The sequence below is a fragment of the Anastrepha ludens genome, chromosome 2 (genome assembly GCF_028408465.1).
Source record: "Anastrepha ludens isolate Willacy chromosome 2, idAnaLude1.1, whole genome shotgun sequence".
NCBI classification, from domain to species: domain Eukaryota; kingdom Metazoa; phylum Arthropoda; class Insecta; order Diptera; family Tephritidae; genus Anastrepha; species Anastrepha ludens.
In genome coordinates this window covers 97,540,594-97,567,221 of record NC_071498.1, presented here as the reverse complement: position 1 = coordinate 97,567,221, position 26,628 = coordinate 97,540,594, and the positions used below count along the sequence as shown (strand labels likewise).

Sequence of the window (26,628 nt, the reverse complement as noted above, 5' to 3'; positions counted from 1 at the left end):
ACACTTACATATGGGTAGATACGCTTGCGGTCACATAATTAAGTCACTTTATCTTTTTACAATGTTCGTGATATTTTCCATACAAATTTTTTTTTTTTTTTGGTAATTTTTTATAGAAGTATGTATACCAGTTACTGTACTACAAAAACCTTATAAATTCAAGTTAAAAACCTTATTTAATGTTGTTAATAAAAATAGCACGACAAATATTGTGAATATTGCAAAAAGATGAAGTGACTTAATTAAGTGGCCAAAAGCGTATAATGCATTCATTTCACACATTAGTTCATTTTAGCACTAATTGCGCTGACCACATATTTTTTTTACTTCTTTTGGAAGAGTATGCAAGCATCAAGTGCCATTGACATATGCATATAGATATAAATTTGTTTGTGTAGTATAGTTCAAAGACAGATATCAATAAAAATTTACATACATAGGCGTATAAAAAGGAATCGTTGCGAGCGTTTTGCGCTTCATTTACAAATACTATACGTTAGATAAAATACATAATTGAATTAATTCAGTTAATTGCAGCTAGTATATTATTGTTCTCTATGTTTTCTTCCCTTTAGTTTTAATTTATCTGGATAGGGTTGACGTGTTTTGTAGAAAAAATGCTATAAAAATGCCATTTGTTTAATATTTGCCTTGCGTCTATTTTTTGTTTCAACTGTGATACAGATCGATTATATTCGAGCCTTGTTGTATTGTGTACACGTTGATTTCTGATCAAAAAGGCAATACATTTAACGTTTTTTCACTCGTTTTGTGCTTATTTAAGAATTTTAAACTACAAGAGCTACTCTTATAAACGCAGATTTTTTAATGCTATTGAAATTGAAAATGGAATTTTTTTAACGTTCTCAAACAGTTATCTAATTATCAGTGTTAATATGTCTTGCTATAAAGGATAGAAATACTTTATACTCCATTTTGCGGCATAGCATTTCAGTTGGGCAGTGTACATATGCACTTGCGTGGAATTTCTTGTGTTCACCTTCCTTTAAACCCACTTAAAAAACACTAAGTGCTTTCGACACGCTTCTTCCGCTTACACACATGGCTCAACGTAATTGCCTGGAAATAGACCGGTCACACCATCCATAACACCTTCCCACCAACCGTCATCATTCTTTTTTAGCACATACAATACAGAACTTTCCTGAAAACTCAATTCATCATCTTTATCGGCATAGTAATCATAAATTGCGACAACTGTAATTACAGAAATAAAAGTGCATACAATTTTTGTTCCTGTGAATATATGCATGGAGGGAATTGCAGTGCTCTACCTTTTTCGATGTAATTCTTTGGAACCCACCCAGGTAAGTTCTGATCCTCTGGGACGATAGGTGCCAATTGGCCTTGCCCCGTTGATGTACGTGGACGCCCAAAGTCTTGATGCTCCTCCTCCGGTGGTGGTGGAGGTGGTAAAGGGGGCGATTGCGAGCCAGGTCGTGCGAAATTCAAACTAAAATTGTTTCTTCAAAAAGAGAACATATTTTTTTTTTTCAAAATTGGAATTTTTTCATAGCTTGAAATGTTAACAAAGAAATGGGATGTATGTTATTTAAAAATTTTAATTTCTTTTGCAGTTAAAACCGACACCTTTTTTGTCTCCGTGCTTTCTGATGATTAAATGACAATTAAAATTTGGTTTTGGATTGGAATTCTAACTAAAAACTGAATAATTACTACTATTTACAAATGAATGTGATTTATATTGAAAAATTTCTATTTACCTGGTTCCATTTCTTTGATGCAATAGGAGGACAATAAAAATGTACAAAATGTAAGATTTGAAAACACAAATTGAACCGAATCTTGATATCTTGAGCCATAACTTGATTATGGTATCTGAAAACTTTTGCAGGTCGGTATTGAAGGTATTACGATTTTCGCTCGGATTATTTAAAATATAAGATATCAAGTATTTTGGTACTTCTCAAGATATCGAGTTTCGACTAAATATACAACAATCCAACTAATTCTTACCTGTTGTGATTTCTACCCAATGTATGCATACCAATGTGACTTTGTTCGCTAATTTCGTGTTGCGAAACAGTAAGTGGCGATGGTGGTGCTAAAACAAACACAAATAAAAAGCAATCAAAATCACTATCCTATTTGTTTTACTCGTATTTTATTTTAACACTTACGCGGCATACTGCTTCGATCATCGTATGTTGTAGGAGGCGGTGGAGGCAATGATTGCATCATACCCGCTGATGGTAAATTGACATGCGTTGCTATTTGCTGACTAGGCGGCATTGGCAACGCACTGTAGCCACCACCACGTTCCCGTTCACTGCCACCAGTTGGAGCACCCGCAGTACTACCAGGTCCACCAATACCGGTGCTACTAATTCCAGTGACAGTTGTGCTTGATGAAGCAGACGACATACGTTTCGGATGTCCAATTGGATAGTTAGGCGCATAGTGCGAAGGCACTTGCGGCGGATTGACAACTGGTGGAGTGCGATATTCTCGCGAGCTCTTGCCCAGCGTACCAGTATTACTCATCGAAGATTTGCCCAATGTACCAGTGTTACCACGCGTCATTTGCGGTGGTGTCGGTGGTTTTGTAGTCGGTGGCGGGCCGACAGAAGGCGCCAGCGAGGATGTTGCCAGCGATTGTATGGATCCGTGACTGGAACCACGATGCTTTTGTTGACGGGTTTGCGATGAATTAACTCCGTGTCCAATATCATCCAGTATCGAATAGTCAATGGGTTTGCGTACATATTTTATTGGTTTCTCTGGATTAATAGGCGCGACGATTTTAAATTGACGCGAGCTAACTTTGTTAGCCGTTAGCACGCCAATTTCACTGTAAAAAAATGATAATGCATTGAGTTTTATGATAAAATTTAATAAAAGCTTATATGATTTTACCGGCGTGCCACTTTTTCTTTGTGTATATGCACCGTTTGTGCAATATGATTCATTTGCGATTCCATTTCACATAATTGTTGTGATTGCAGCTCTAACAGCTGCATATAGCTGTATGCGAGGGTATTGATTTGATATGCGACACTAGCTAATGACTGTGTAGTGTAATTTTTGGTAGCCTCAAGTGCTGCTTTTTTGTTCTCCTCACTAAAAATCAAATGGTTTTACAAATACATATTCGAAATCTCCAGCACATTATTTCAAATTCTCACCGATAGTAAGTGTCCTCACAATAATCTGCCACACGTTCCAAATTCGTATAGCTATCACGCAAACTTTGTCTGCCATCCGGAATTTCCGTACGTATCAATGATGCCAATTCGTCCATTATGTTTTCACTGGCCATGACCGACCATACGGTAACTGTCAAGAAAATAGTTTGATACCACTAAAATGCAAAAAAAAACCACAATAATACATAAATTATCAAAATCACGGAAAACTTCTACGCGGGTGTTGTCGCCCGAAACAAATGTACTGCAGGTTTGTCAATAGAAGTAATCACCGACGTCGACGGCGACGTCGACGCAATCTGCAGTAAATTGGGAGCGCCCTAGCATACGACACCATAGGAAATAAAAAAATCTTAACTTCCCATTTAAATTAACAATAAATTTACCTCGAAGTTTGAAGATCTTCTTTGCGAATTTACAACTCTTTTGGATAATAATTTTAAGGAATTGCCCACAATAAATATAAGTTCACATTTTCCAACTTCGACGATGACGAACTACAGAGAACGTTGATTATGGACAATGGAAAATATGCACAAAGCAAAATGTCAAATGGATTTAAGGGTTGCATATCACTATAAAACTGGTAGCAGTGAATCAATTGAATCGCACTAAACGGAATTCGAAAATGTTTCGTATTAAATTAATATAAAATATAATATTATTATATATAGTAAGAGCTGTATATATTTAAGACCTTTTAATGAAATATAATTAGTAGATATACTCATATGATGGTATATTACAGACAATCACAGATCATGCGGTGAAACCGAATAATACTTTTAAGTGCACACCAACGATAAGTATATCTTTAAGTCCTCTTTCATTAATTAAGACCCTGCCTCCAATAGCGATTGTTTATTACAGCCAAAATATCAACACATCAAATCTGTGAAGCAAATTTGAATGTAAAGATAAAAAATAACTTAATATGAGCGTATGCAAAATGGCTTTCTACAATTTATGTTAATAGTGCTTTTTTAAGTCAAGAAAAGTATGCGAAAAACTATATTGTTAGTGAAATATGACTGGGAGGGAAATAATTATATTATTAACATTCAATTTTTAACCCTTAATACATACATGAAAATTGTCCTGCTAGGGCACAACTAGTTTTAAACTCAGCAGATTATTTACATACATCTCTTAAAATGAGCTGATTACAAATTTGATTCGATTTTTTCAACCGATTTTTGATAAGCATAGTTATTCAAATGTTGGCTACATTAATTATTATAATCCCTCATATAAGTTTATGAAAATTATCATTATCCACAGAAACATCTTATATATTGAATTGAGGGAAAACTGTCGTTATGCGGAAAATGGTTGTGATTATAAACAAATTTTAAACACTTACGTACATTTCATAAGGTGATCGAGTTTCGATCGGATATTTAAATTTTTCGTACCGTTAATTCTGTAATTCACTTCCTTTCAAGGCAATTGCCAGAAAATGAGTAAACGCCGGTGGGGAGAAATGGTGTAGATTCCAATATGATGAAGTCACAATACGATCATAAAAAAATTAATAATTACATATTATCAATGTTCAATAAAAGCGTGAAAAGAGAAAGAGTAAGTTTTAAATAAGACTCCATCTGATAAATTGTGGATAAATTTGGTTTCCCAATCTAATTTATTAAACCAATAGCGAAATCAATTACAGCTTCTCGGTAAATTATATTAATTAAATGTATTTATTAGTTTGTGGTAGAACTTTTGACAAACAAACATCTGTTGAATAGTATCAAAAATTCATATCGAAATGTAAATATAATACATTATAAATACACATGCGAATTTGGCTTACTTTTACTTAAATTTTAAGAGTTATTCGAATTTTATTTTTAAAATATCAAAATGTATGTGTCGCGGATGACAACAATACAAAGAAGTTGGGAAAACACTATAGTTCAGTGTGTCTGAAAATTGTCTTCTCGATGGTATCCTGAATTTTCTCAACTTTCCGCGTCTGCTTTTTGATATGATCTTCCATTTCTTCGAAACGGCCGCTTTTGTCCTTGTGCTTTTCATTCTGCAAAATTCAGTTAGCTAAGATTATTTTAATATGGGTTTTTTTCCGGACACTCACTTTATATTTTTCCTTTTGCATCGCGTGTTCTACATGAAGATTACGCAATTTCATCAGCCTACTCTCAAAATGATGCAATTCATTTTTAATTGAACCTAATTCCTTTTCAGTAAAATTGCTCGCTTGCGCCACTCGCCATAAGCCTTGTACTTTTGGCTCAATAAAGTCTTGACTATGCGGTCCTGATGAAACCAAACGTTCCAAGCGTTCATAGTGATCCTTAATGCCGCGATGTTTATCACGCAACTGGTTGATATCGCTTTCGTATTTTTTCAAATTCATTTCAGGGGTATTAATCTCATTATTGTTGGGATCATTTGAAACCATATTAAATGTATCCAGCTCATCTTCATTTATGGCATCTTGAGAAAGAATGCGGTAGAAATTAGTTACAAAATAAATACCGATTAGGTAGTGTGTGAAAAGGAAGGTATGCTCTTACTTTCATGTTTTTTAGTATCCGCGGTACCAATATCTTCCAACAAACTATAATAAACATCTACCTTATCCTGATGATGCTGAAATTCTTGTTTAAGTGAGTCGAGTTCTTCTTTGGTGAAACCAGATACCTCAGCTTTTGCCCATAAGCGATTAAGTTTCTTATCCTTGAATGCACTTTTGTTTAAATGGGCATCGTCTGGGTCATGAAATTTCTGGAAGGGAAATTTTTATACAATGCACACGTACTTGCTATAGGTAATTTATATTAGCATAAGAAAATAGGGTTTTTTTTTTCTTCTTTTAACCCCTCAATATGTAAAATACAGAGGTGCTCATGATTTTTCATTTTTCCTCTATTTATTACCTTGTATGGCTTGACTTTATCTTTATCCTGGGTATCTTCAAAATGCTCAAGTAGGTCATATGTACTCATTATACCAATCAATTTTTGCCGCAATTCAGCCTCTTTAAGGCCTTCTTTGTCTTTGTGTTGAGAGCTTAATTGTTTCCATGTTATTTCTTCTTTATCCTGTATTTTCAGCTCCATGTACAAAGACTTTAACTTTGGTTCCGTCAATTTCTAGGAGCCAAATAAATACAAAACACTTTTAACATTTTTGTAAAATCAAAATATTTGTCACTCACATTTTGTGCCTTGGCCCAGACCAGATTCAATTTGGCAATGCGGAAAGGGCGCTGCAGATTGCGGAAATCAGGGTCATAAGCTTCAGTCGTCAATTTCCATTCGCTTTCATCTGTCTTCCGACTGCTCTTATCATACGATTTTTGTTGCGTGTTTTTTGGATCGTTAGCCTCGCGAGAATATTTTTTACTCTGCTTTTTATCTCCAATAGCCAAGTGTAGCTGCAGAAGCATCAGCACCAGGAGAACATGGAATAATATTCTCATTTTGCTTTTCTCTGATTTAATTTATTTTAGGATTTACTAACTCCACGAAATACCCAAATTTCGAAAATATACCAAAAAGTGCCGACTCAAACCAAGAAATGATAGTGCAGATTTAATTTATACCTACACCATGAGGGAACCGGTTACCCGTAAGTTGAAACGAAGTAAATAATTAGTGAAGTTTAGATTGTTCGATTAAAGATATTTTAAAAACTAACTAAGGATAAATCTGTAAAAAGTATTTATTGCATGCTCACGATGGTGGAAAATATGTTGTATAAATGTACCTCTTTAAAATTTATTATGAATAAAACAAGCCAACACTCCAAACTCTCTCAAAAAACCAATTGTTAGAAGTGGCGTTAAATCGCACGAATGAGGGGGCCAGTGAGCAGAGCCACTTCTAAAAGAAAGTTGTAACCAAATTGATTTGCAATAAATCGATATTAACCGCGCTTTGTGATAGGTTGCGCCGTTTTGTTGGAACCAAATTTAGTTGATTAATTTCTGGAAACAAAAATTCAGTCAGCATGGCTCGATTGCGCTCGCCATTCGCCGTAACCGCGGCCTCTTCCTCAATGGTCAACCAGTTGAAAATTGCTTTCTCACTAGGCCGAGTACGCTGACCATGAAATGGTCGAAGTGCTCTATGAACTCCGCAAGCAGATTTATTTTTTTAAGTAAATTCCACATTTGTTCTAGCGTTAAAGGATTCATGATGACCTGCCAAACCTTATTAAGCAGAAATGTCAACACGAGTCGCTATTCTGAGTTGTCAAACCATAGTTATCGACATCGATAGTTCTTATGCAGCTAAAAAAAAAACACAAATGTCCCACTTCAATCAAGACATCCACTAGATAATGTTTACTGTGTTGTTTTCTTCGTTCAATTACTTATATAAATTTTAGCGCTTTATGAATAACGATTGTTTTCTCAATTTCAATATAAACGTTTTCTTTTAATTTTTAACTTTTTATAAAATTGATTGCAGTAGCCCATTTCTGTAACTTTAACTCCATCAAGTTCTCGAACGAAATTGTCGATTTTACGTCATTCTCACTTGTTCCCTTTCTCTAAATGAAATAAGTGGTAATCAGCTGACGCGTTTCACTCCATTTCCGTACGAATACTTGATTGAAAACATTTCTGTAACCAAGTGAAATGAAATATTGTCGATTATTGTTCTTATAGTATTTTGCATAGCTTTTCACTGACTATCACTCTCAAATTTCTGAATGAAGTCAGTAACAACGGATGCAACGGATATGAAGGGTCTGCGATCAACCATCCAGTAGGGACATTTAGCATATGGGCCTTTTCCAAAACATAATTAACTTTGTAACTAATTTAGGAAATAATTTGAAATTTTGCATAATTGAAAGAGTGAAATGGCCGTTAAATATATTTGAGGTTTCAGTTTTATAAAACATCGATATATCGACTATTAATGCTTTGAGTGGAATATATTCGATGCATCGATGTTTTTCCAACATATCTAATCAGCTGTTACCCACACGGTATTTGAATGTGTCGTAGATGACGGCAACTTTGATTGTGATTAAAGTAGCTGCAGATTAAACAATGAAAACAAAATAAATTACGGTTAAAACAAGTTGTTTATGTGGGAATCCAATCTGTTTTCGGCAAGCATTATGCCCAAACTAACTGTCAAACTAGGAAATAAATCGGATGCATTGTAGAACATTTGAGTAGCACAACGAAATAAGTAAGTTTTTATCACAAGAAGGCAGGGCCATGGGCGTGGAATTGGAGCGTGCATGGCAAGTGAACTGACGTCATGGTTGCGTGCGTGGTTGATTTTAAGAAACAAATTACTCCATCCGTAAGGGCTGTACAAGAAAAGACCCTGTGAATTGTATATTGAGTGATTTTGTGCAAATGGTATGCGAATTAGATGTTATTTGGTCTATTTAAGGTAAAAGGTGTGGCCGCAAAAGGCATACGTCATCGGCGTTGATCAACCAACTATTTATAGATATTTGCTGCTCTTCTAATCGAATTAATCGAATGCCCTTTTTCATTGTTTTATATTACAATGCCTCTAAAAAAAACAACCTGCAGGCATAACACTGGAAGCTCTGCGGTTGTAGGACAAAATCGATGCGCACTCCACGATTTGGGGGAGAGGCTTATCCTGATACTAGACTAGTTGCTCATAAAATATATTGGACGCTACTACAAAATAATTGATGTTTTACAATATTAAACTTAATTTTCAATTACAGCCTTGAACTTTGGATCAGCCTTTAAACCGTATCATAGCATTTTCAACAAAATGAATCGCTCCGACTCTATCCGCCGAGATCGCTCTTTCGATAGCGTTCTCAATAAGTTGATGCGTATGCGGTCACAGAATAATGAAACATTCAAAGCAGCAATGTACAATTTTCTAATAGCAGCTGGCATTGCTGCATTCGTTGCTGTCTGTTTCATTCTCGGCCCATTTGTACGTCCACTTCTTTGGGCTTTTCTTATGGGCGCAGTTCTTTTTCCTTTCAAACGGCGTTTAGCACAACTGCTAAACGGTTGGTTTGAGCGCCTAGAAGACCGTGATTCAAACGTTATGGTGTCGATATGTTTGGCCCCGCTCGAAGCAACCGAGTACTGCGGCAGCTTGCTGGTGAGTTGGTTGCGGGAACACTGGCAATTGTTGACAGCAGGTGTTGGCTTGGCTGCGTGCTTTAAACTGTTGATGTTGTATGCGCCCAAAGGATTTCTCTGTGCCATCTGGCGCTTTGTGGTGTTTTCGCATACTACTTTCGTACGATTAATTGGTTTTCTGAATATTTACATGGTAAGTAAAATGTAGTTAAAATAAAATTCGATATAAATAAAATATGGTTAATTTTACAGCTATTTGTAATAATCGTAGTCTACTTGACTTCGGTTTATTTTTTGTGGAAACCAGAAAATAGTCCTAAGTTTGTCATGGCTGGTCAGTCGCTGTGGGTTGCTATCGTCAGTTACGGTTGCAGCTTTTTAGGGGCACTGCAAGTACCTGCTTTTATTTCGATTATGTTATACGTGGGTGCATCTATTATTTATCATATGCGTACTGTCGAGGGGTCCAGCAGTTGTATAGATAAACTAAAGAAGTTGCTCGACAAAACAGATTTTGAAAAGTCCGTGAGAAACATTAGTATAAAGAAGCAAAGCTTACATTCAGATGCTGAGGATGTATCAATGAGTGAAACGATGGATTCCTTGGATACCGTAGAGTTGGTGGACGAAAAGCATGGCCAACATTTAAGTGATATGTATTTTAAGTGTTTGTTTTATGCATGCGTAGCCACATTTTTGTACCGAAACATATGGATGTTCATATTGGCCGCAATACCCACATCATTGCATCTGTTATACACATTGGGCAATGTGACTGGCTTTACGACATTCATTTCAAATAAACTCAATGAAGTCTATGAAACACTGAAGGTACAAACAATATAAAGAACTATTTTGAACAGTAATTAAGCACCCTTCAATAATTGTTGGTGACTGTTACTGTGCTTGCTTTTTAGACAAGTTGTTTCTAGAAATATATTCAATACTTCCTATTTTCTTTTCCTTCCAGTCGTGGGCTATCGATCATCACTCTGCCGTATTGCCACTTTGTTTGCCTGGAGTGCTTGAATTGAATTATAAAATAAACGCAATCATACGTGACTCATTGAAGTCCTCCGTCGATTTAGTTACTTCCATATTGATGATTATTCTTATGCTCTTGATAATTACTTTCTTGGGAGTATTTTTCTGCGTGAATATTTATTCGGAAACAATTGAGGTTGCTTATCTGGGAAAAGATCTGATCAACAAAACAATTACTGATCGTCCTGAATTAGTCGATATACTGCCGGAGAATATACAGTCTTCCCTAGATGATGCGTTGGATAATGCACATCATTATGGACGTCGGAAAATCGAAACGTATATCGATGATTGGCTTGCTGAAGCGGATTCAGTACATGCAACCAAATTGAAGGAACAAATTTTAGATGTTTGGGATCGTTTGATACAATATTGGATTGATGTAAATAAATCTGATTCCTCATATGGACCACGTGTGCCAACTGATGCGCTAAAGACGACATTCGGTGAAATTGTTGATAATCCAGGTAAGCATGAAATCAATATCGATATACCGTTATTTGTGATTGTTTACTTAATCCTCTATTAACCCAATTGCATAAAAACTACTTTACACATCGCATAATTAACATCTATACAAACATCTGTACATACATATCTACACGTATTCACCTTTCCTTCGTAACCGGAACGACCCGGATTTATATCCGGCAAGGACTGTCACTTTAGCAACATTCCCCGTATATGTATTGGGAATGTTTATGCTGCTACAACAACAACAACTCTTATACATTAACAAAATCGTGTTGTATGAAAATTTCTAAAACCTTGCGAGTATTTGTATGATTTTCATCTTTCATTTGCTTAAGGGGTAACACCACTGTAGGAATTTCAAAAAATTGATTTTTTTGTTATAAGCTTAAAAAATTCTTTGAACCTTTTAAAATACAGAACAAAAAGTTTTATACGTTGCCGAAGTTCATTTCATAAATATTTTAAGCTTTTAACCAAGCGTTAGTGACTGCTACCTAACGACTTCTCCAAATTTCCAAACTTTAAACGCGTTTTTCTCAAAACACATTTTCTGAAATTGGCACGCAGCATAACTCAAACAATTTTAAATATTTTTAATCAGGTTTTTCACTACGTCTGTATAATAACCTTCTTAAGAGAAGAGCGTAGGAGATTTTCGATAGATTAACTTAAACGATTGTTATAATTATTTAAGTCCCGTTTTTTTAGTCCAAAATAGAGTTTTTTCCTTCAAATGCTTGCTAATTCCACAAAAATAAATATTTTTTAAATCCCCTACGTGTTTCTCTAGCTATTCTTATCTAGATTAAGAAAAAAAATGCTTCTTTGTTCCAGATTAAAATTTGCACCCTCTGTGCTGCGTGCCGCGGAGCTCCTTCAAGAGAAACCACATTACAAAAATGTCTCCAAGGCTGCCATTTTGTAAAATTTTTCGATCAAACTTTGTAGTTTTGTATTTTAGTATATAAGTAATAACTTCCCAAATCAGAGTGATTGTTTTCCCTTTCCTTCTATACAAAAAAATTCTTTAAAAATCGTGTTTATTTTACGCGTGTACAGTGGTGTTACCCCTTAAGTAATTTTGCTGTTATAAAGTGCCTGTTATAAGTGCCAAAAAAGTGGCAATGATTTTTAGATATATGCCTCTTGAATAAAATACAATAATATTACTGGTGACGGGTGATATAAAAGAGGGACATTGGTATTTTTTTTAATAACCAAATTATTTCATTATTATTTTAACCAGATTTTTTTTAAAGAAAACACTAAACTCACTCACAAAATGCTTGTAAATACTAATGAATTAACTAAATACGTACGTGGTATTGAATTTTTGAAGTAAAGCAGCAACTCATATAATACAACAACAATATGAATAAATATTTATGAAATATGAATGTTCGGAATCATAGACGAATCTCTTCATAATCATTTCCTGGTGCTATGTATGCCTACATTATAATTCTTATCTTTTTCAAGTTTGCGTTAGACTTGATATATTACTAAACAATTCTACTGTTTATGAGTACCCACAAAGTTCAAATTCAATTGAGTTTTCGATGAAATCCATTTCTATACCGCTTAAGAATCAATCGCACATATTCGTATGAATATTGAATCATCATCTTACCAAAAACTAAGGCACAAAGGGAAGACACGTTAGGGTCTCCTGCTATTTGCCGACAAAACACTCGAAAGTATATGAATATGTACACAAAAAATATATAACTTATATGTGCAAATATGTGAACTCCCTTGTTTTTGGTTTGTTTCCCCTTCCTTGTAATTTCTCATGGGTCACTGCATGTTTCAAAAGCTAACCAATTGCAATGTGTTTTTAATGAAGGACATTTTAAAGAGCTAGTTTTAGTGGCTAAACAGGGCATTATCGGTTGGGCGAAGAGCAATACGCAGACCATACTGGAAGTAGCTGAATCTCTGTGGCACATCATTCGTACGAATCTCTCGATGATAATGACGTTTACCGGTGAAATCTTATCTTTGTTGATGTCTGGAGGTCAGGCTTGTGTGGAATTCATACTCGATATGGTAAATAGTGTTATGCATTTCCCTTTAATTTTTACTGTAATTAAATAATCTCATATACATACACAGATTGTCTTCTTCACAGCGCTATTCTATTTGCTGTCCAGCAGCAATACGAAATATGCGCCACTACAAATCACCAAATATTTGGGACTGCCTACATCTGGCTCCAAGATCGCCGATGCGTTGGAAAACTCTATTTCGGGTGTGCTAATTTCCATGTTTAAATGCTCCATCTTTACGGGCCTCTTCACGTGGCTGGTACATACAGTGTTTGGCGCCCGTATTGTCTTTCTGCCATCGGCGCTGGCAGCGATTTTGTCTGCGGCTCCATTTCTGGGCAGTTATTGGTGTGCTTTGCCCGCTTTGTTAGAGTTATGGCTGGCACAAGATCGCTTCTACGCTGGACTCGTGCTCTTCCTGTTGCAATTCTTTGTGCCGCCCTACTTTGAGGCAGCCATCTATACAGAAATGAAGGGGTAGTGTTGCGATTATAGTGCATGCTTGGCTTTTAAATAATTTATTGAATAATTCCTTCTTTGTTATTCTTGCTCAGCGGTGGACATCCATATTTGACTGGTTTAGCTATTGCCGGCGGCATGTATTGGGTTGGTTGGCAGGGTGCAATCTTTGGACCGCTCATGCTCTGCTTCTTCATTGGCACCTTTGAAGTGGCAGCTGTAGCTATGCGTAGTAATGATGATTTGAGGTGAGTTAATGATTTATTCACTCGTAAGTATATTATTCATTACAAACTCAATCAATTCCATTTTAGACGCAGCTCTGAAGAAGACACCCGCGCGACGTGAGTTGCTTATTGAACTCATTGACACATGCCAAATGACATAAGCATTCAAAGCAAATAACTCTACCCGTGGTTATGTATTTCGCCAAACACTAAACTTGCTGCTAACACACTTCATTCATGCTAATACGTTTCATGCAACTTCAACTTATGAGCGTTGATAAATTTAGCTTTTAACAAGAGTTCTTGAATTCGAGCTCCTTCATTGGATCAATGTTAACATGCATCCACGCTGATTTGTAAAAGTAATAAAAAGGTTTATTTATGAATAGTTCAAAAACCGGCTGCTATCCTGTAATTCATTTGCATTTCTAATTATAATACATATATTTTTCTTTTCTTTTTTTTTTTTTGGATTTAAACGATTCAACAGTTTTTAATTTTATCGCATTGTAATTTTGTTATATTTTCAGCTTACGCAGGCATTCCTTTTATGACTACTAACGTTAAGCAAATTACTATAATATTAGCATGAAATAGCAGCAATTAAAAATTTACTTCTTGACTCGATTGATTGAATTAATGAAATTAATGTAAAAAGTGGCGCAACAGGCTCGAATACTTTGAGAATCAAATGTAACTACTTATGTGTTAAATCTATATGTACCTAACTACTGCAATACATGGCGTATGTATAAATAGCAGTTGATTCTGAAACTAAAAGAAAAATTACACTCATAATAAATAATGATAACGAATTTTGCAGTCAGACAATGAAAAAATTTATCAATGAAATTTATTGATTTGTTGTGTAATTATAAAATTTATATAAATTTTATGTAACGTGCTCCGCCCATTATCTACCCAAGTGATATGTCAAATGAGTTTTTTTTGTATTACATTTTTTTAAGACGATTCAAAATACATCTTTTATAAAACGTACAGCTTTAAATTTACCTTAAAAGTAGAAGTGTTACTTGTTTGGTTATATTCTTTGAGAAAAAATAATTTTTTTTTTTGTCCGGAGAGAAGAAATGTTCATAGTTTAAGAACTTGTGAAATACAAATACGTATGGAGCCTTAGACCAACGAGATTCTTAGATTTATGAATGGTATTGCTTCCAAAAAACAACTGTTGATCATATAATTTATAATAAATTAAACTTAATAAAATAGAATAACAATAATTTAAGCTTTACGCCTAGTAGCATGACATATTTTTGTTTTAACATAATATATGTATGTATGTATATTCCAGCAAAACTGAAAAATTTTAATTAATGAAAATGTATGTAACAAATGTTTGCCTATTTGTTTTACAAGCTTGGAATTGTTATACAATAAAAAAAGCATTTACACTTAACATAATGCCAATGTCAAATTTATGCAGCTCCATCTAAGCAGTGAGCCAGCAAAATATTAAATATCTTTATGTTAGTTATCTTTATGGATTTCCACTTCGCAACGGGCAACGACATATCAGAATATGCATATAGTAGCTTCGGTTAGGTTGACTTGGCTTAGCGGATCAAGAATTGTAACACAGAAATGGTATCCTATTGTCAAGAAATATATGAAGAAGTAAGTTTCACGTATCGATGCCTTGATGAGGTAAAAAACAGGTATATTGCAAATCAGATCATATTTGCGGTCTGCAAAGTAAGAAGGTCCACAAATTTTACTTCAAGATAATCTTAAAATGTTCAACTTTACACCAGCCGCAATTTATTCACTGGATAGTAGTGTTCACTTTGGATTGTTTGAGAGAAAGATTCTGTGGAAGACTTTTGGACCTCTGCACGACCTGTTGCTGACGGCGAATAACGCAGGCGATGGGACAATGAGCTGTATGAGCTTTACGACGACATAGTGCTGTGAATCCTTCAGCTCGGATGGCTTGTCCGAATTGATATAAACGCTCCGCTCTATTCGATGCGGCATCTGTTGGTGGTAGGAAGAGGAAGGCCTCCCCTCTGGAGAAAAAGTACTTGGCTTCACTTGGTGTGTCCAATCGGCGCCAGTTAGCACGAGGAAGAAACGACTGGCGCGCTTTGTTAAACTCGCTTAAGCGGCTATCGCGCCAACAAAGAAGAAGAAGAATAGTTTAGGTACAATCTACCCTTGAAAGCATTAGAAGGCATTTACTAATAATAAATTCGTTCAGCTCAACCCTATAGCTAAGACAGGAAAAGGATATATATTAAACCGACTGCACACTCTCTTCCGTTTCTTTGTGGCTCGATGTCCGGTAGATAGTGATAGTAGAGGTCGCGAATCGTGATTCTGCATTGTCGATGTGGCTTGTTGTTGTAACATCATACACAGTTTCCATAAATATTTGGAGAATGCTGTTGGAATGACAGTCCTGAGCAGAATATAAATCTGGGTCGTTCTGGTTACGTAGAGCTGACTGCCGTGGTCGAGTTTTTAATATGAATATGTATGTCCAGATGTCGTCGGTAAGTTGTAAAAGATGATTTATGGCGAATCTAGGAGTTGGCTTCGTATCCAGCAGGGAACCGCTAGGGTGGTTCTTATGCTAGCAGCGTAGCTGGTGTTCAGGAAACATCAGAAGGTATCTCGTTGCAGTCCTGGACTCAGTGTTATGACAGAACTGTAGTTTCGTTTGCAGCGTTTTACCAGACCGCTAGTTTTAACGTTCTGGATACTGTAGCAGGTTAAACTCCAACTCCTACTTATCCAGAATCGACCCCGTCATACTAAACATATGTTCGGCATGTGAAGGCACCCCACACGACACTAACCACCTTTTCACATGCCCCATAAAACTCACTCATCTAACACCCCTCTCCCTCTGGACCCAACCTGTCGAAACAGCTAGTTTCCTGGGCCTACCGATAGATGAGCTAGACGAAGACGACCGGTCATTACACTACTCTCACAGGGCAAAGTTACTGTTGCAACAACAACCGATAGTTTTAAATGCCGCTAGCAATTTTCCCTGTATTTATCTCAAGGGTGAACGGCTAGCGATTTGAGGACTTTAGTTTAGGAATTAAGTGCATGCGGCGAGAAGGAGAGCAAACTGCCAAAGGTGACGCCCAGTACTTGGAGTTGTGTTAACAAAATGGTGCGTCATCAACTTGTGCCTTCAATTGGAGTTAGCCTGTTTTCGTTCTCGTTGTAAACAGTCCCGTCGTGGATTTTGTAGGTTTGAATATTGGGTTTCGTGTAATTGAACATTGAACACAAGTCATCAAAATCATTGCTAAGCGCCAATATTGAGAAATCATCAGCGTAAGGGATCAATGAAATTCCATATGGTGCTTGAGTGAGCTTCGTAACATAGGAAGTGGGCAATAAGTGAGAAAGGGGGCCGCACTGTGGAACTCTCTGCTTTATCCTGCTGATTTATCTGCTTTAATTTCAGCGTAGATATCGGCTTAGAAAATATTCCACTGGCCTCAGGCACCCCCTCCACGGGTTTTAGATCTAATTATGAAAAATTCAAAGGTGTGTGTGAAGCTCATTTTTAAAGTTAATCTGAGAAATAGCATAGTCTGGATTTTCATTCAACTCAAGCCAGTTACCATTCTGTGTTGACTGTCCTGTCTGTTCCGATAAGTCTACAACTATAGGATATACATATACTAAAATCTTATATACTGTTGCTATAGTATGTAATATTACATTCTGCTCTAATGTGAGTAGTGTAATCCCAAGTTGGTTAGCGTGTGCATTGTCCAGTACTATAATATTAGTAAAGCTAACTGCATATTATTTTTGGCTGCATCAGTGGCTTGAAGCTAACTCTCTTCCATTGATTTCCTACTGCAATAGCGAGCAAAAAATATAGTATTCCCCTAAGGCCGCCATTTTTAAATTGTCTATATTGTAATAAAGTGTTTTTAAAGAGTTTTTTTTTATGTTTTTATTGTAATAAAGAATTTGTTTTCGATGGCATTTTGGCATAGTGCCGAATGGTGAGTCGAATCTTGCCATTCAGTCCAGGAACTATTCCAGGGTTATTAAACGTGGAAAAGATGTACTTTTCTTAAAAAATAGAAACACAAGAAAAAAAATTCAACGGTATTGGATTTTACAACTTGTGGTGCTAAATTACGAGGGTCGTTTGAGAAGTCCGTGCAAAGTCAGAGAGATGACACAATTGGTGGATTGGTAGCATCTCTTGGAAGAACACACACCAAGTTTAAGCCAGATCGCTCTATTTTTTTGTGTTTGGTATTCGTTTGAATCGAGAAAGTCGCATGATTTCCATGCCCATCACGATAACGCACCAGTTTACGCCTCACCAGTTGTGGTCGCAAAATTAATGGAAACAGGGTTCCACCTTATTTCACATTCCTTCTATTCTCCAGACTTGGCTCCCTCGGACTACAAGTACTATTTGTTCCCAAATTTGAAGACAAAATGATTTTGCTCAATCGAGGAGGTGATGACAACAACCACAACTAAAGCAGCGTTGAACGAAGTGTGTAAAGGGAGACTATGTCGAAAAATAAAAAAAATGTTTTCCCCAAACAATTAATTTTTATTTTTGCACGGACTTTTCTAACGACCTTCATATACATACATATAGCCGAAACATAATATGCAGACCCGTAAAACCATTATTATATTTGCACAACTTTAAAACAGGCAGCCTTAAAGGAGCACCTATTATATTTATTAACAAGTGCTATATTTAATAAAATATGTATTATTTTATCCAGCAGTGGCAGTGAAGATGTATCCCAAATCGAAACTGAGGTCCTTAAAGAAGCTAAAGAGACGGTTGTTGGAGCTCAAGAGGTGACTAGTGAACCGATGCGAGCAACGGCAAAGCCAATAGAGAGATTGGAAAGCGACGAATCTAATACTCAAAAGAACAATTCACCCGTCCAACAAGCCAGCGAATGTAATGACTTCAGCACGGAAAAACCACACGCGATCGAACTTAAAATAATAAAGAAAACACTATTGCCTGCTGCAGAAACTAATAAGTGAGGTGTATATTTCTACAAATATAAGTATAGTACATATGTATATATTTCCATGTGCCATTTTGAATCTAATTATATTTTATATATTAGTATATGCATGTGCAATAAATAAAGTAAATGACCAGTTTTGAATACCCAATTTAAAAAGGGAATTCCGGATGTTTATCAACACTGCAAAGGAAAAAAGTAAAAATGTATTAGTTGCCATTAATTATTATTATTTTTTATTTTTTTAATTTTTTGCTCACCCTTTGAAAAATGCAAAATCCACTATACGCACATTGGCATCCAGTTTATTGAGCTGTTCGATTTCCTTCGGACTTAGTTCAAAGTCGAAGATATCCTTATTCTCACGCATGCGTTTCGCATTTGTACTTTTCGGTATTACCGATATACCCTTTTGTACAATCCAACGCAGCAAAACTTGTGCTGGACTTTTATTATACTTCTCAGCGAACTTTTTCACTTCTGGCACATCGAATAAATCGGGCAGTTCACGCTCTACACCCACCATCTTGTTCAAAGCGCCCACACCTTTAGAGCCTAGTGGCGAGTAGGCGGTGATCGCTATGCCCACTGACTTACAATAATCAATCAATTCTGGTTGTTGCAAGTAGATGTGGTGCTCAATCTGTAAAAATTTGAAGTAACATTGACAATAAAATACTTCGGTTACCACACAGAGCGATATTTATACCTGTAAAACTGCTGGCTGAATGGTGCAATGCTCCATTAGCTTTTTAATTTGTTTCAGATTGAAATTCGATATACCTATGGATTTGATTAGACCTTTTGCAACAAGACCTTCCATTTCCTTCAAATTAATAACATTAATTCTTTCTACTGTCTTTTTAAAAAACGATCAATTTACCTTCCAAATAGCTGCGTGATCGGTGCGGGGATCGACCACGATGGAGCCATCTTCATAGCGTTTGAATTCGCCTTTTTCGTCAAGTACCACCGTAAATGGTGTATGTATCAAATACAAATCGACATAATCCAGTTGCAGATCTTCCAGAGATTTTCTCAAGGTCAGCTCAACTAGATCGAGCCTATCGGCTGTTAAAGGGAATATTAATTATTTGTGGCATTATAATTGAGTTGCATATACTGGGGGACGCAAAATTAATAATCCATTTTTTTTAATAACTTTTTTACGAATTAAAAAAAAAAGATTTTGGGTGAAGAAAATCTTCATTTTGACCTTTACACGCTCCGTTGCTTGTCTGTTTGTGTAGTGCAGCTGTCTAGTTCAGTGTCAAATAAGACGCCATTAAAAAAAAATATAAATCTTCCGTTAGAATGATTAATTTTGCGCCATCTTGTATTACAGATTTTCCGGCACGGTCGGCACACTGGATCTTTAAAGTCCGACTTATGTTGTTTATTAATATTTGGTTTTCCAAAATTTTGAAAAAATTATATTATAGTACACTTATTGATGTCTCAAAAGCTAAATGTAATACAACTGCGCTTAAGCTCTTTTATTTAAATAATGTTCGAATATAAATAAAAATTAAGAGCCATTTCGTGAAAAAAATCAAATCTATTTATAAGTGTGGCCTTTTAACATAAATTGATAGAAAAAATTAACTCTTGTGAATTATGACGCTTTAAGGTATGGTCTTTTGGAAACTGGCAAAGAAATTTTGCATTCTTCAAAAAAATATAATTATTTCGATGCCTAAAATGCGGTAAAATTCGAGATAGTAACATATTTAAATAATTTCATCAAGAAGTAATTTTAACGGCTACAAAGCTAGATCGTATTTGAAGCAGAGAGTGCAACGAAAGTGCACTAATTTTGCAACAGTTCAACATACTCCATGCTTCATGTCAATTACCTGGTGGTGGCAACTTTGTAGTGACGAAAATATCGGATCGGTTAATTTTGCCCTCAGATAACCACTCTTTCAGAATGTTTCCAATAGCCTTCTCATTCAAATACACCGGTGCTGTGTCAATATGGCGGTAGCCTACCTTGAGAGCTTCATTTACAGCAAAGGTTATTTCCTCTTCACTTGCCTGTGCAACAAAACGAGACAAAAAAAAAAGAAGAATTAAGTAAAATGAAAATTAAAATTTTCAATTAAACGATTTTTAAAATAATTGATTCCATTATGACACTGTGCATATGATGCGTAGACTAGTCAAAAAGTGTTGGAAAATCAAATAACAAATGTCTGCGAAGAATATATTGCACCTAAATGTTTCAAAAAGTACTCCAAACAAGAATGCTATGGGCATGTTTTCTTTTCTAGAGATTTCGCTAAAAAATAGTTGAGGATCCGCCCTCTTATTTTAAAAGCTTATTAGAGTCTCTCCTTTGTTAGCCATATGATTAGTGGGCTAATAGTTCTAAGAAGACGTTGGAGTTGTTTTAACCGAGCAGGCGAGATATTTCCCGTAATTCTACAGGAAGCTAAAGAGCTGGTGATGCTTTGACTGGAATGTACCTCAACTGCTTGTGTTTGTTTCAATCATTTCCATTTGAATTAGATTAGCCTGAAGATAGTTATCATTTCATGAATAAAGAGGGTTGGTTGAAGTGGTGATTCATCCAGAATGCAACCAGCGCTTCCGCAGCATTTTGTTACCATATCTTCGTTACCAACTTATTGAACGGTTTTTTAAAGCATGACTTAAGAATTTTATTAGGTTTTTAACATCTAAACCGGACAGTTTTTCGAGAATCTCGAACAGCGGTTTGCCGGGCATGCAGGGCGTAATAGAAGATTGTTTCCTTTTTATCCGGTTGTTTACAACTGTAACAGTATGTATTGTGAGGGATACCCATTTTGGCCGTTTGTTCTTTGATAGACCAAATGCCAGTTATGACTGCCGTTAGTCCCTTCGTTTCATGTTGATCAATGTTAACGTTTTTTTGAGCCTGTAGGTGGGCCATAAAGTTCTGCTAATTTTGCATGTCGTCTGGTCTCTGCATCTACAATACAATCTGCACTTCGGAGGTATTTTGAGGAAATTGTCTTGTTGATTGCACCTAGTGGTGTGAATACCGATTCTACAAGAACGTCGCAGATTCCCCTCTTGTCAGTTCATCTGTTCATTACCTTCAATGTTCCGATGTCCCGAGACCCAGATTAAGGTAAAGTTATGGTTTTCACTCAAGGTGTTAAGCGTATATTACCCTTAAAAGGTAAATCTGATATTGGTAACCTACAAACTTCCCCAACTGCCAGTACTCCCGCCTGGAAGACACTGCAGGCATTAGGAAGATGTAGATATTTTTCAATTCTAAGTCTATGAGAATGTATACCCTTCCTTCTCCAACACCACATTCTATTTTGGAGCCATCTGTTTAGTGAGAATTCCTTACTCCATTCCTCCTGAGATGGAAAGAGAGTGGCAAAATTCCTGTTGAATGTTACTGTCGGGAAGAGGGTATTACTTTGGAACAATTTTGTTCTCATATTTTATCTTTAAAGCATTTCAAAGGCTAGTTGAATCTTACTGTTGATCGAAGAAGTTATAGGGCATTATAAAAATATGAATTCCTCTATTTGTGGGGCAACGTAAAGCCACAAATTGTACAATAAATAGGTTAGGTTAGGTTAGGTTGAAGCGGTTGTCCTGTGGGACCCACTCAGGCTCATAGCCCATTGTGATGCCGCGTGGGGAGCTTGTCCCTATCTCTCCTAAAACCAGTGTGTGCTTTTCAAAAATTTTAAAATATCTCTGATTTCTGTAGAACTGAGATCTTCTGAATCATTAAAAAATTGTTTACCCAGAATAGTAAACCTGCGTCTGGATAGAGCAGGGCAGTGACACAGTAGGTGCGAGATTGTCTCTTCCTCGTCCTCATCTAGAAAACTTCTACAGAAGTCATGCGTTTGCACACCCATCCCTTGGACGTGTCTACCTATGAGGCAGTGCCCCGTTATGACTGAGATCAATGTGCTAAGACTGTGTTTATTTTGGCTTAGCAGAGATTCTGTGCATTTAGCATTTAGAGTCGGCCACAGTTGACGGGCGTTTTTGCAGGTGGCTTCATTACGCCATCTTTCGTTTGCTTTCTTTACAAGAAGAAATAGATTATGGGAAATTTTCTTAACTGACTTTATATAGCCAGGCATTGAACTGAAGGTAGAAATACGGAAGAATATGGCTTGTTGATCAGAAACTATATTTTTTGAAATCACATACGCTTAGAATCCTCCTCAAGCCTTTTTATTGCCAAGTTCAGCCTTGAAGCGTTTGACAAAACTGAGCATCGGTAGCAACATGTCATATGGCAAGATCTCAAGAGTTAGTTCAGCAAGTATTATATATAAAATTCCTTGCGATTTTGATAAACGCTTGGTAGTTCTTACGGGGTATCCTAGAGAACCTCCAGTGATGTCGTGGGGAATGTACGTATGGCTCCTGTTATGCACGCCCACGCAAGCTTTTGTAACCTTGTGTGTTTATTACTGTTATTAATTTTCTCTGCAATCGATTTATACATATTGAATATTATTGTGACCTTTCCCGCCATCTCTTCTATGTGCGATTTCCAAATGTTATACTGAAGAATTTTACTCCCCTTTATAGTTCTATCTCAATCCCATTTAAGTAAAGTAAGTTGTTTAAGTTTATATTTTCTTGTGAATGTTACAATGGTCGTTTTTGCTGGATTTATGTACAGCTCCATCTTAGTATACCAACTTTTATTTATAATAATTGAATTCTATTACATAGAGTCATACTATGCCACCATTCTTCTTCTTAATTGGCGCGATAACCGCTTATGCGATTTTGGCCGAGTTTAACAAAGTGCGCTAGTCGTTTCTTTCTCGTGCTAACCGACGCCAGTTGGACACACCAAGTGAAGGCAAGTCCTTCTCCACCTGGTTTTTCCAACGTAAAGGAGGCTTCCTCTTCCTCTGCTACCACCAGCTGGTACCGCATCGAATTATTTCAGAGCCGGAGCGTTTGTATCCATTCAGACGACGTGGCCCAGCCAATGTATCCGCTGGATCTTTATTCACTGCGCTATGTCTATGTCGTCGTAAAGCTCATACAGCTCATCGCTTCATCGTCTGCGATATTCGCCGTCACCAATGTGCAAAAGTACAAAAATCTTCCGCAGAATCTTTCTCTCAAAAACTCCAAAACTCGGATTAGTGATGATAAAACAGCACCTTTCGGGGTCCCCTGGATGTATTTGCCGTTATATTCCACCATATGATTGATATGGCTCTTGTACTTAGCGTATTGCTCATCCATTGAACCGGTAAGAAGATTTGGCTCACTGATAGTGTGCTCGAAAATGTCGGGAACTATTGACTTCTCTTTCAACCCTATCTGATTATTGTACTGCTGGAGACATCATGCTAGCGAGACGGGAGGCCTGTTAGGCAGTTTCTCCATGAAATAAGAAGAAGCAGAATGGGCCCCCATTAACTACTTGTGCTGTGCTGGAAAGGTGGTCTTCGCGTCAACACATCGAACCCTGGGCAAGTGCACTAGCTTCCACAGCTGGTGTTCTCTCGAGGGGCTAATATTTAGGTATCTTAACTTTAAGTTTTTTGCTATGCTTGTAGATTTAGCAGATTTAGATGGTATCCACCTGATGAATTTTATCAGAAGTACGAAGCGGTTAACATAGACGTAATAAGTCATCGTTCGGCAATTTTCCACATTTAGCATTTGATGAAAAAAGGAGGCACGGAGAATAATTTACCAAAGTCAAAATATTTGTTAACATAAAAAATTAGTGAACAAATGTGCTCATACATATGTTAAAAAGTACAAGATTGTCAATGGGTAAAAATATTAACGGCTTCAATTACCTGTAAACTAATCGCCAGAATTCTTAGCTTGCTTACATTTTTGCTTTAATTTTAGTATATCGTAAAAGCTAACACAACAGGTTGCTTTGTAGCAATGCTGACATTTTTGGAGCTATGAACTTACATAATATACATATGTGCATATGTATATCGATATTAAAGCCTCATGGTTCTCGATTTAAGTATGACTCATGAACCGAAGTGTAAATAGTGCAAGCATTTTTTCTGTTTTGGATATGGAAAATTTTATAGGCACACATACCTATGTAGGTAAAAGGGTGGTCAGAAAGCGAAGAACCGCCGACTTATAAAAACTGTACCGCCCAAATTCGCTCTACGTTTCTCAGCTCATATTGAAAAAAGTAAGGAAGTGCGTAAGTAATAATAATAATATATATATATATTTACATACAGGCATAAGTAGATATATTTAGAGTGTATAGGCCATTCACCTTAGCATTAGTATATTTTGATTGTATAGGCCATTCACCTCAGTGCGTGTATGTGTGTTTGTATTTGAACAATATTATCTCGCTCTTCTGCGTTCAAGCAGCTTACTTTCGTTATTACTTATTATTATTGATTATTCACTAGTATGGGCATAATAGGCACATTTTCACCGAAGGGGGGTACGTTAAAAAGCAAAACTGTTCCACAGGGCTGGCGGAGTAATCGAACCATTCTCCTTCTAAAATGATGCCGGTAACACTGTTACGGTGAATGGTGAACGTTATCGTGACATGATAAAAACTTTTTATGGCCTGACTTAGATGACATAGACTTGAACGATATATAGTTTCAACGGGACGTTGCCAATTGCCCTACAGAGTATTAAATAATTACCCCATTACGATCAAAGTTCCAAACATGCATCATTTCACGAATCAACGAAGTCAAATAGCCGCCCCGACCTTGCAATTTAATACCATTGAACTTCTTTGTCTGGAGCTACGTGAAAAATATGGTATGTGCCAGTAAGACCGAGATGATACCAGAGCTGAAGAAGGAAAACATAAGCATTTTAAATAAAATATGGCCATAAGTCGTGGTTCCATTCAAATAAGTCTGTATGCATTTCTTCTGATTTTCGTCCAATAAATATCTTATAGAGACTGTATAAGAGTGTATAAGGTTTTTGAGTCTTTTATGTCTAAACAAATATCTTCGCAAATTAATAAATTAAGGTTTGCAGTCTCCATTCCATTTTGATTTTAGCGCAAAGCATAGCTGTTCCATGGCTGTTAAAATTCTTCAAGCCATTAGGCTTGATCAAGCTAATCGTCTAACATTGCTATGCCTAAGCTTTCTAAAGCTTTTGACTCGGTTAATCATGAACTATAAACTAAAGCCTTAGTTTGGGATCGATTTATTCATAGTAAAGCTAATGAGGAGTTATCTAGCAGACAGAACTCAACATGTAAAAATTGGTTCCGAGCTCTCATAGTAAAAGTCACTTTTGTCAGCTGTATTTCGGGCCGCTGCTATTTGGTTTATGTATCAATGACATTTTTGGTGCTTGCCAACATTTAAAAATGCGCACTTATGTGAATAATATTCAGCTTTATTTATCAGAAACTCTTAGCTAAATAGCTGACTTGTGTTCTAGTTTCAACGGCGACTTATCATTTATAACCTCGAGAGCTTTAAAAACTGGTCTATGTCTTAACAATGACAAGTCTTATGTGTGACCTACTTGTAAAAATATGTTAATTCTTCCACTATTCCATTTCTTTGCGTTGGTTATAATCCCTTTAATTTGTTACGAAAGCTACAAATCTTGGCTTTGTTATTAACTCTAGTATTTCTTGTATCGCAAACCTCCGAGTGTATTTCTGCCATGAAAAAGCTCCTCATAAAAATATCTGCCGTTCGGAGTCGGCTTGAAGCTGTAGGCCCCTCCATTTGTGGAACAACATCAAGACGCACGCCACAAATAGGAGGAGGAACTCGCCCAAATACCCACGCCAATTATATATACATATATATTTCTTGTATCGATCTCGTAAATTCCGTCATATCCAAAGTGTGTAATATTTTAAGAAATTTGAGAATGTCTGCAGCGTTAACAACAGGTATCAGATGAAAACTTGCCCTAGAACTTACCGATATTGCCAATAATCTGCTATAGCAAACTAGTCTGCAGTCGATTGAATTCTCACTCCGCTAACAAATATGATATGACCTTTAATCCTGTTATTCACTTTGTATGTGGACTAATGAAATATGAGCATATCTCCAGTTGAAAATCGTGGTGAATGGGATGTTAATTATCATAATACATCAAAATGAGAAACTGTATTTT

The 26,628-nt window shown here is 36.3% G+C and overlaps 4 protein-coding genes across 11 annotated transcripts in view; 1 reads left to right on the top strand and 3 right to left on the bottom strand.

Annotated features, from left to right (window-relative positions):
- Positions 1 to 634: 634 nt before the first annotated feature.
- LOC128854863 (abl interactor 2) lies at positions 635 to 3,720 on the bottom strand. Of its 2 annotated transcripts, none has more exons than XM_054089296.1 (7): positions 3,575 to 3,720; positions 3,168 to 3,343; positions 2,899 to 3,102; positions 2,163 to 2,833; positions 1,999 to 2,086; positions 1,296 to 1,486; positions 635 to 1,218 (listed from the first exon to the last, which is right to left on the bottom strand). In XM_054089296.1, exons 2-7 carry the CDS (start codon positions 3,299 to 3,301, stop codon positions 1,055 to 1,057), a joined length of 1,452 nt encoding a protein of 483 aa, XP_053945271.1. In that variant the 5' UTR covers positions 3,302 to 3,343; positions 3,575 to 3,720; the 3' UTR covers positions 635 to 1,054. The 2 variants fall into 2 exon arrangements, with proteins under 2 accessions (XP_053945271.1, XP_053945272.1); XM_054089297.1 differs by having other exon boundaries at positions 3,168 to 3,318.
- Positions 3,721 to 4,872: 1,152 nt separating this feature from the next.
- LOC128858677 (alpha-2-macroglobulin receptor-associated protein) lies at positions 4,873 to 6,756 on the bottom strand. The gene is made up of 5 exons (XM_054095132.1): positions 6,373 to 6,756; positions 6,092 to 6,307; positions 5,729 to 5,939; positions 5,287 to 5,648; positions 4,873 to 5,229 (listed from the first exon to the last, which is right to left on the bottom strand). The coding sequence occupies exons 1-5, from the start codon at positions 6,634 to 6,636 to the stop codon at positions 5,101 to 5,103; spliced, it is 1,182 nt and encodes a 393-aa protein (XP_053951107.1). The 5' UTR covers positions 6,637 to 6,756; the 3' UTR covers positions 4,873 to 5,100.
- A 1,401-nt stretch (positions 6,757 to 8,157) lies between these two features.
- On the top strand, positions 8,158 to 18,641 carry LOC128854860 (transmembrane protein 245). 7 transcript variants are annotated; one of them, XR_008453656.1, is made up of 9 exons: positions 8,158 to 8,365; positions 8,886 to 9,454; positions 9,514 to 10,092; positions 10,232 to 10,772; positions 12,626 to 12,828; positions 12,895 to 13,304; positions 13,382 to 13,534; positions 13,601 to 13,875; positions 14,044 to 14,509. XR_008453656.1 is itself a non-coding variant. In XM_054089293.1 (9 exons), the coding sequence occupies exons 2-9, from the start codon at positions 8,936 to 8,938 to the stop codon at positions 18,536 to 18,538; spliced, it is 2,685 nt and encodes an 894-aa protein (XP_053945268.1). In that variant the 5' UTR covers positions 8,158 to 8,365; positions 8,886 to 8,935; the 3' UTR covers positions 18,539 to 18,641. The 7 variants fall into 7 exon arrangements, 6 of the variants coding, with proteins under 6 accessions (XP_053945268.1, XP_053945267.1, XP_053945266.1 ...); XM_054089293.1 differs by lacking the exon at positions 14,044 to 14,509 and adding an exon at positions 18,265 to 18,641 and having other exon boundaries at positions 12,650 to 12,828; positions 13,601 to 13,630; XM_054089292.1 differs by lacking the exon at positions 14,044 to 14,509 and adding an exon at positions 18,265 to 18,641 and having other exon boundaries at positions 12,638 to 12,828; positions 13,601 to 13,630.
- The window catches only part of LOC128854862 (aldo-keto reductase family 1 member A1), a 26,193-nt gene continuing 18,076 nt past the window's right edge, over positions 18,512 to 26,628 (bottom strand). The window contains exons 2-6 of the mRNA XM_054089295.1: positions 20,379 to 20,559; positions 19,406 to 19,593; positions 19,232 to 19,348; positions 18,783 to 19,165; positions 18,512 to 18,705 (exon numbers count right to left, since the gene is read on the bottom strand). Of these exons, the coding sequence (XP_053945270.1) occupies positions 18,675 to 18,705; positions 18,783 to 19,165; positions 19,232 to 19,348; positions 19,406 to 19,593; positions 20,379 to 20,559 (900 nt within the window). The 3' untranslated portion in view covers positions 18,512 to 18,674. The remainder of the gene's footprint in view (positions 18,706 to 18,782; positions 19,166 to 19,231; positions 19,349 to 19,405; positions 19,594 to 20,378; positions 20,560 to 26,628) is intronic.

Coding starts and splice junctions, on each gene's coding strand:
- LOC128854863 (XM_054089296.1), bottom strand. CDS start 3,301: ATGGCCAGTGAAAACATAATGGACGAATTGGCATCATTGATACGTACG. Junction 2,834..2,898: donor AAAGAAAAAGTGGCACGCCG/GTAAAATCATAT, acceptor ATTTTTTTACAG/TGAAATTGGCGTGCTAACGG. Junction 2,087..2,162: donor TGATCGAAGCAGTATGCCGC/GTAAGTGTTAAA, acceptor TGTTTGTTTTAG/CACCACCATCGCCACTTACT.
- LOC128858677 (XM_054095132.1), bottom strand. CDS start 6,636: ATGAGAATATTATTCCATGTTCTCCTGGTGCTGATGCTTCTGCAGCTA. Junction 6,308..6,372: donor TCTGGGCCAAGGCACAAAAT/GTGAGTGACAAA, acceptor TTTGGCTCCTAG/AAATTGACGGAACCAAAGTT. Junction 5,649..5,728: donor GGATACTAAAAAACATGAAA/GTAAGAGCATAC, acceptor TTCTTTCTCAAG/ATGCCATAAATGAAGATGAG.
- LOC128854860 (XM_054089289.1), top strand. CDS start 8,936: ATGAATCGCTCCGACTCTATCCGCCGAGATCGCTCTTTCGATAGCGTT. Junction 9,455..9,513: donor GTTTTCTGAATATTTACATG/GTAAGTAAAATG, acceptor TTAATTTTACAG/CTATTTGTAATAATCGTAGT. Junction 13,631..18,264: donor GAAGAAGACACCCGCGCGAC/GTGAGTTGCTTA, acceptor TATTTTATCCAG/CAGTGGCAGTGAAGATGTAT.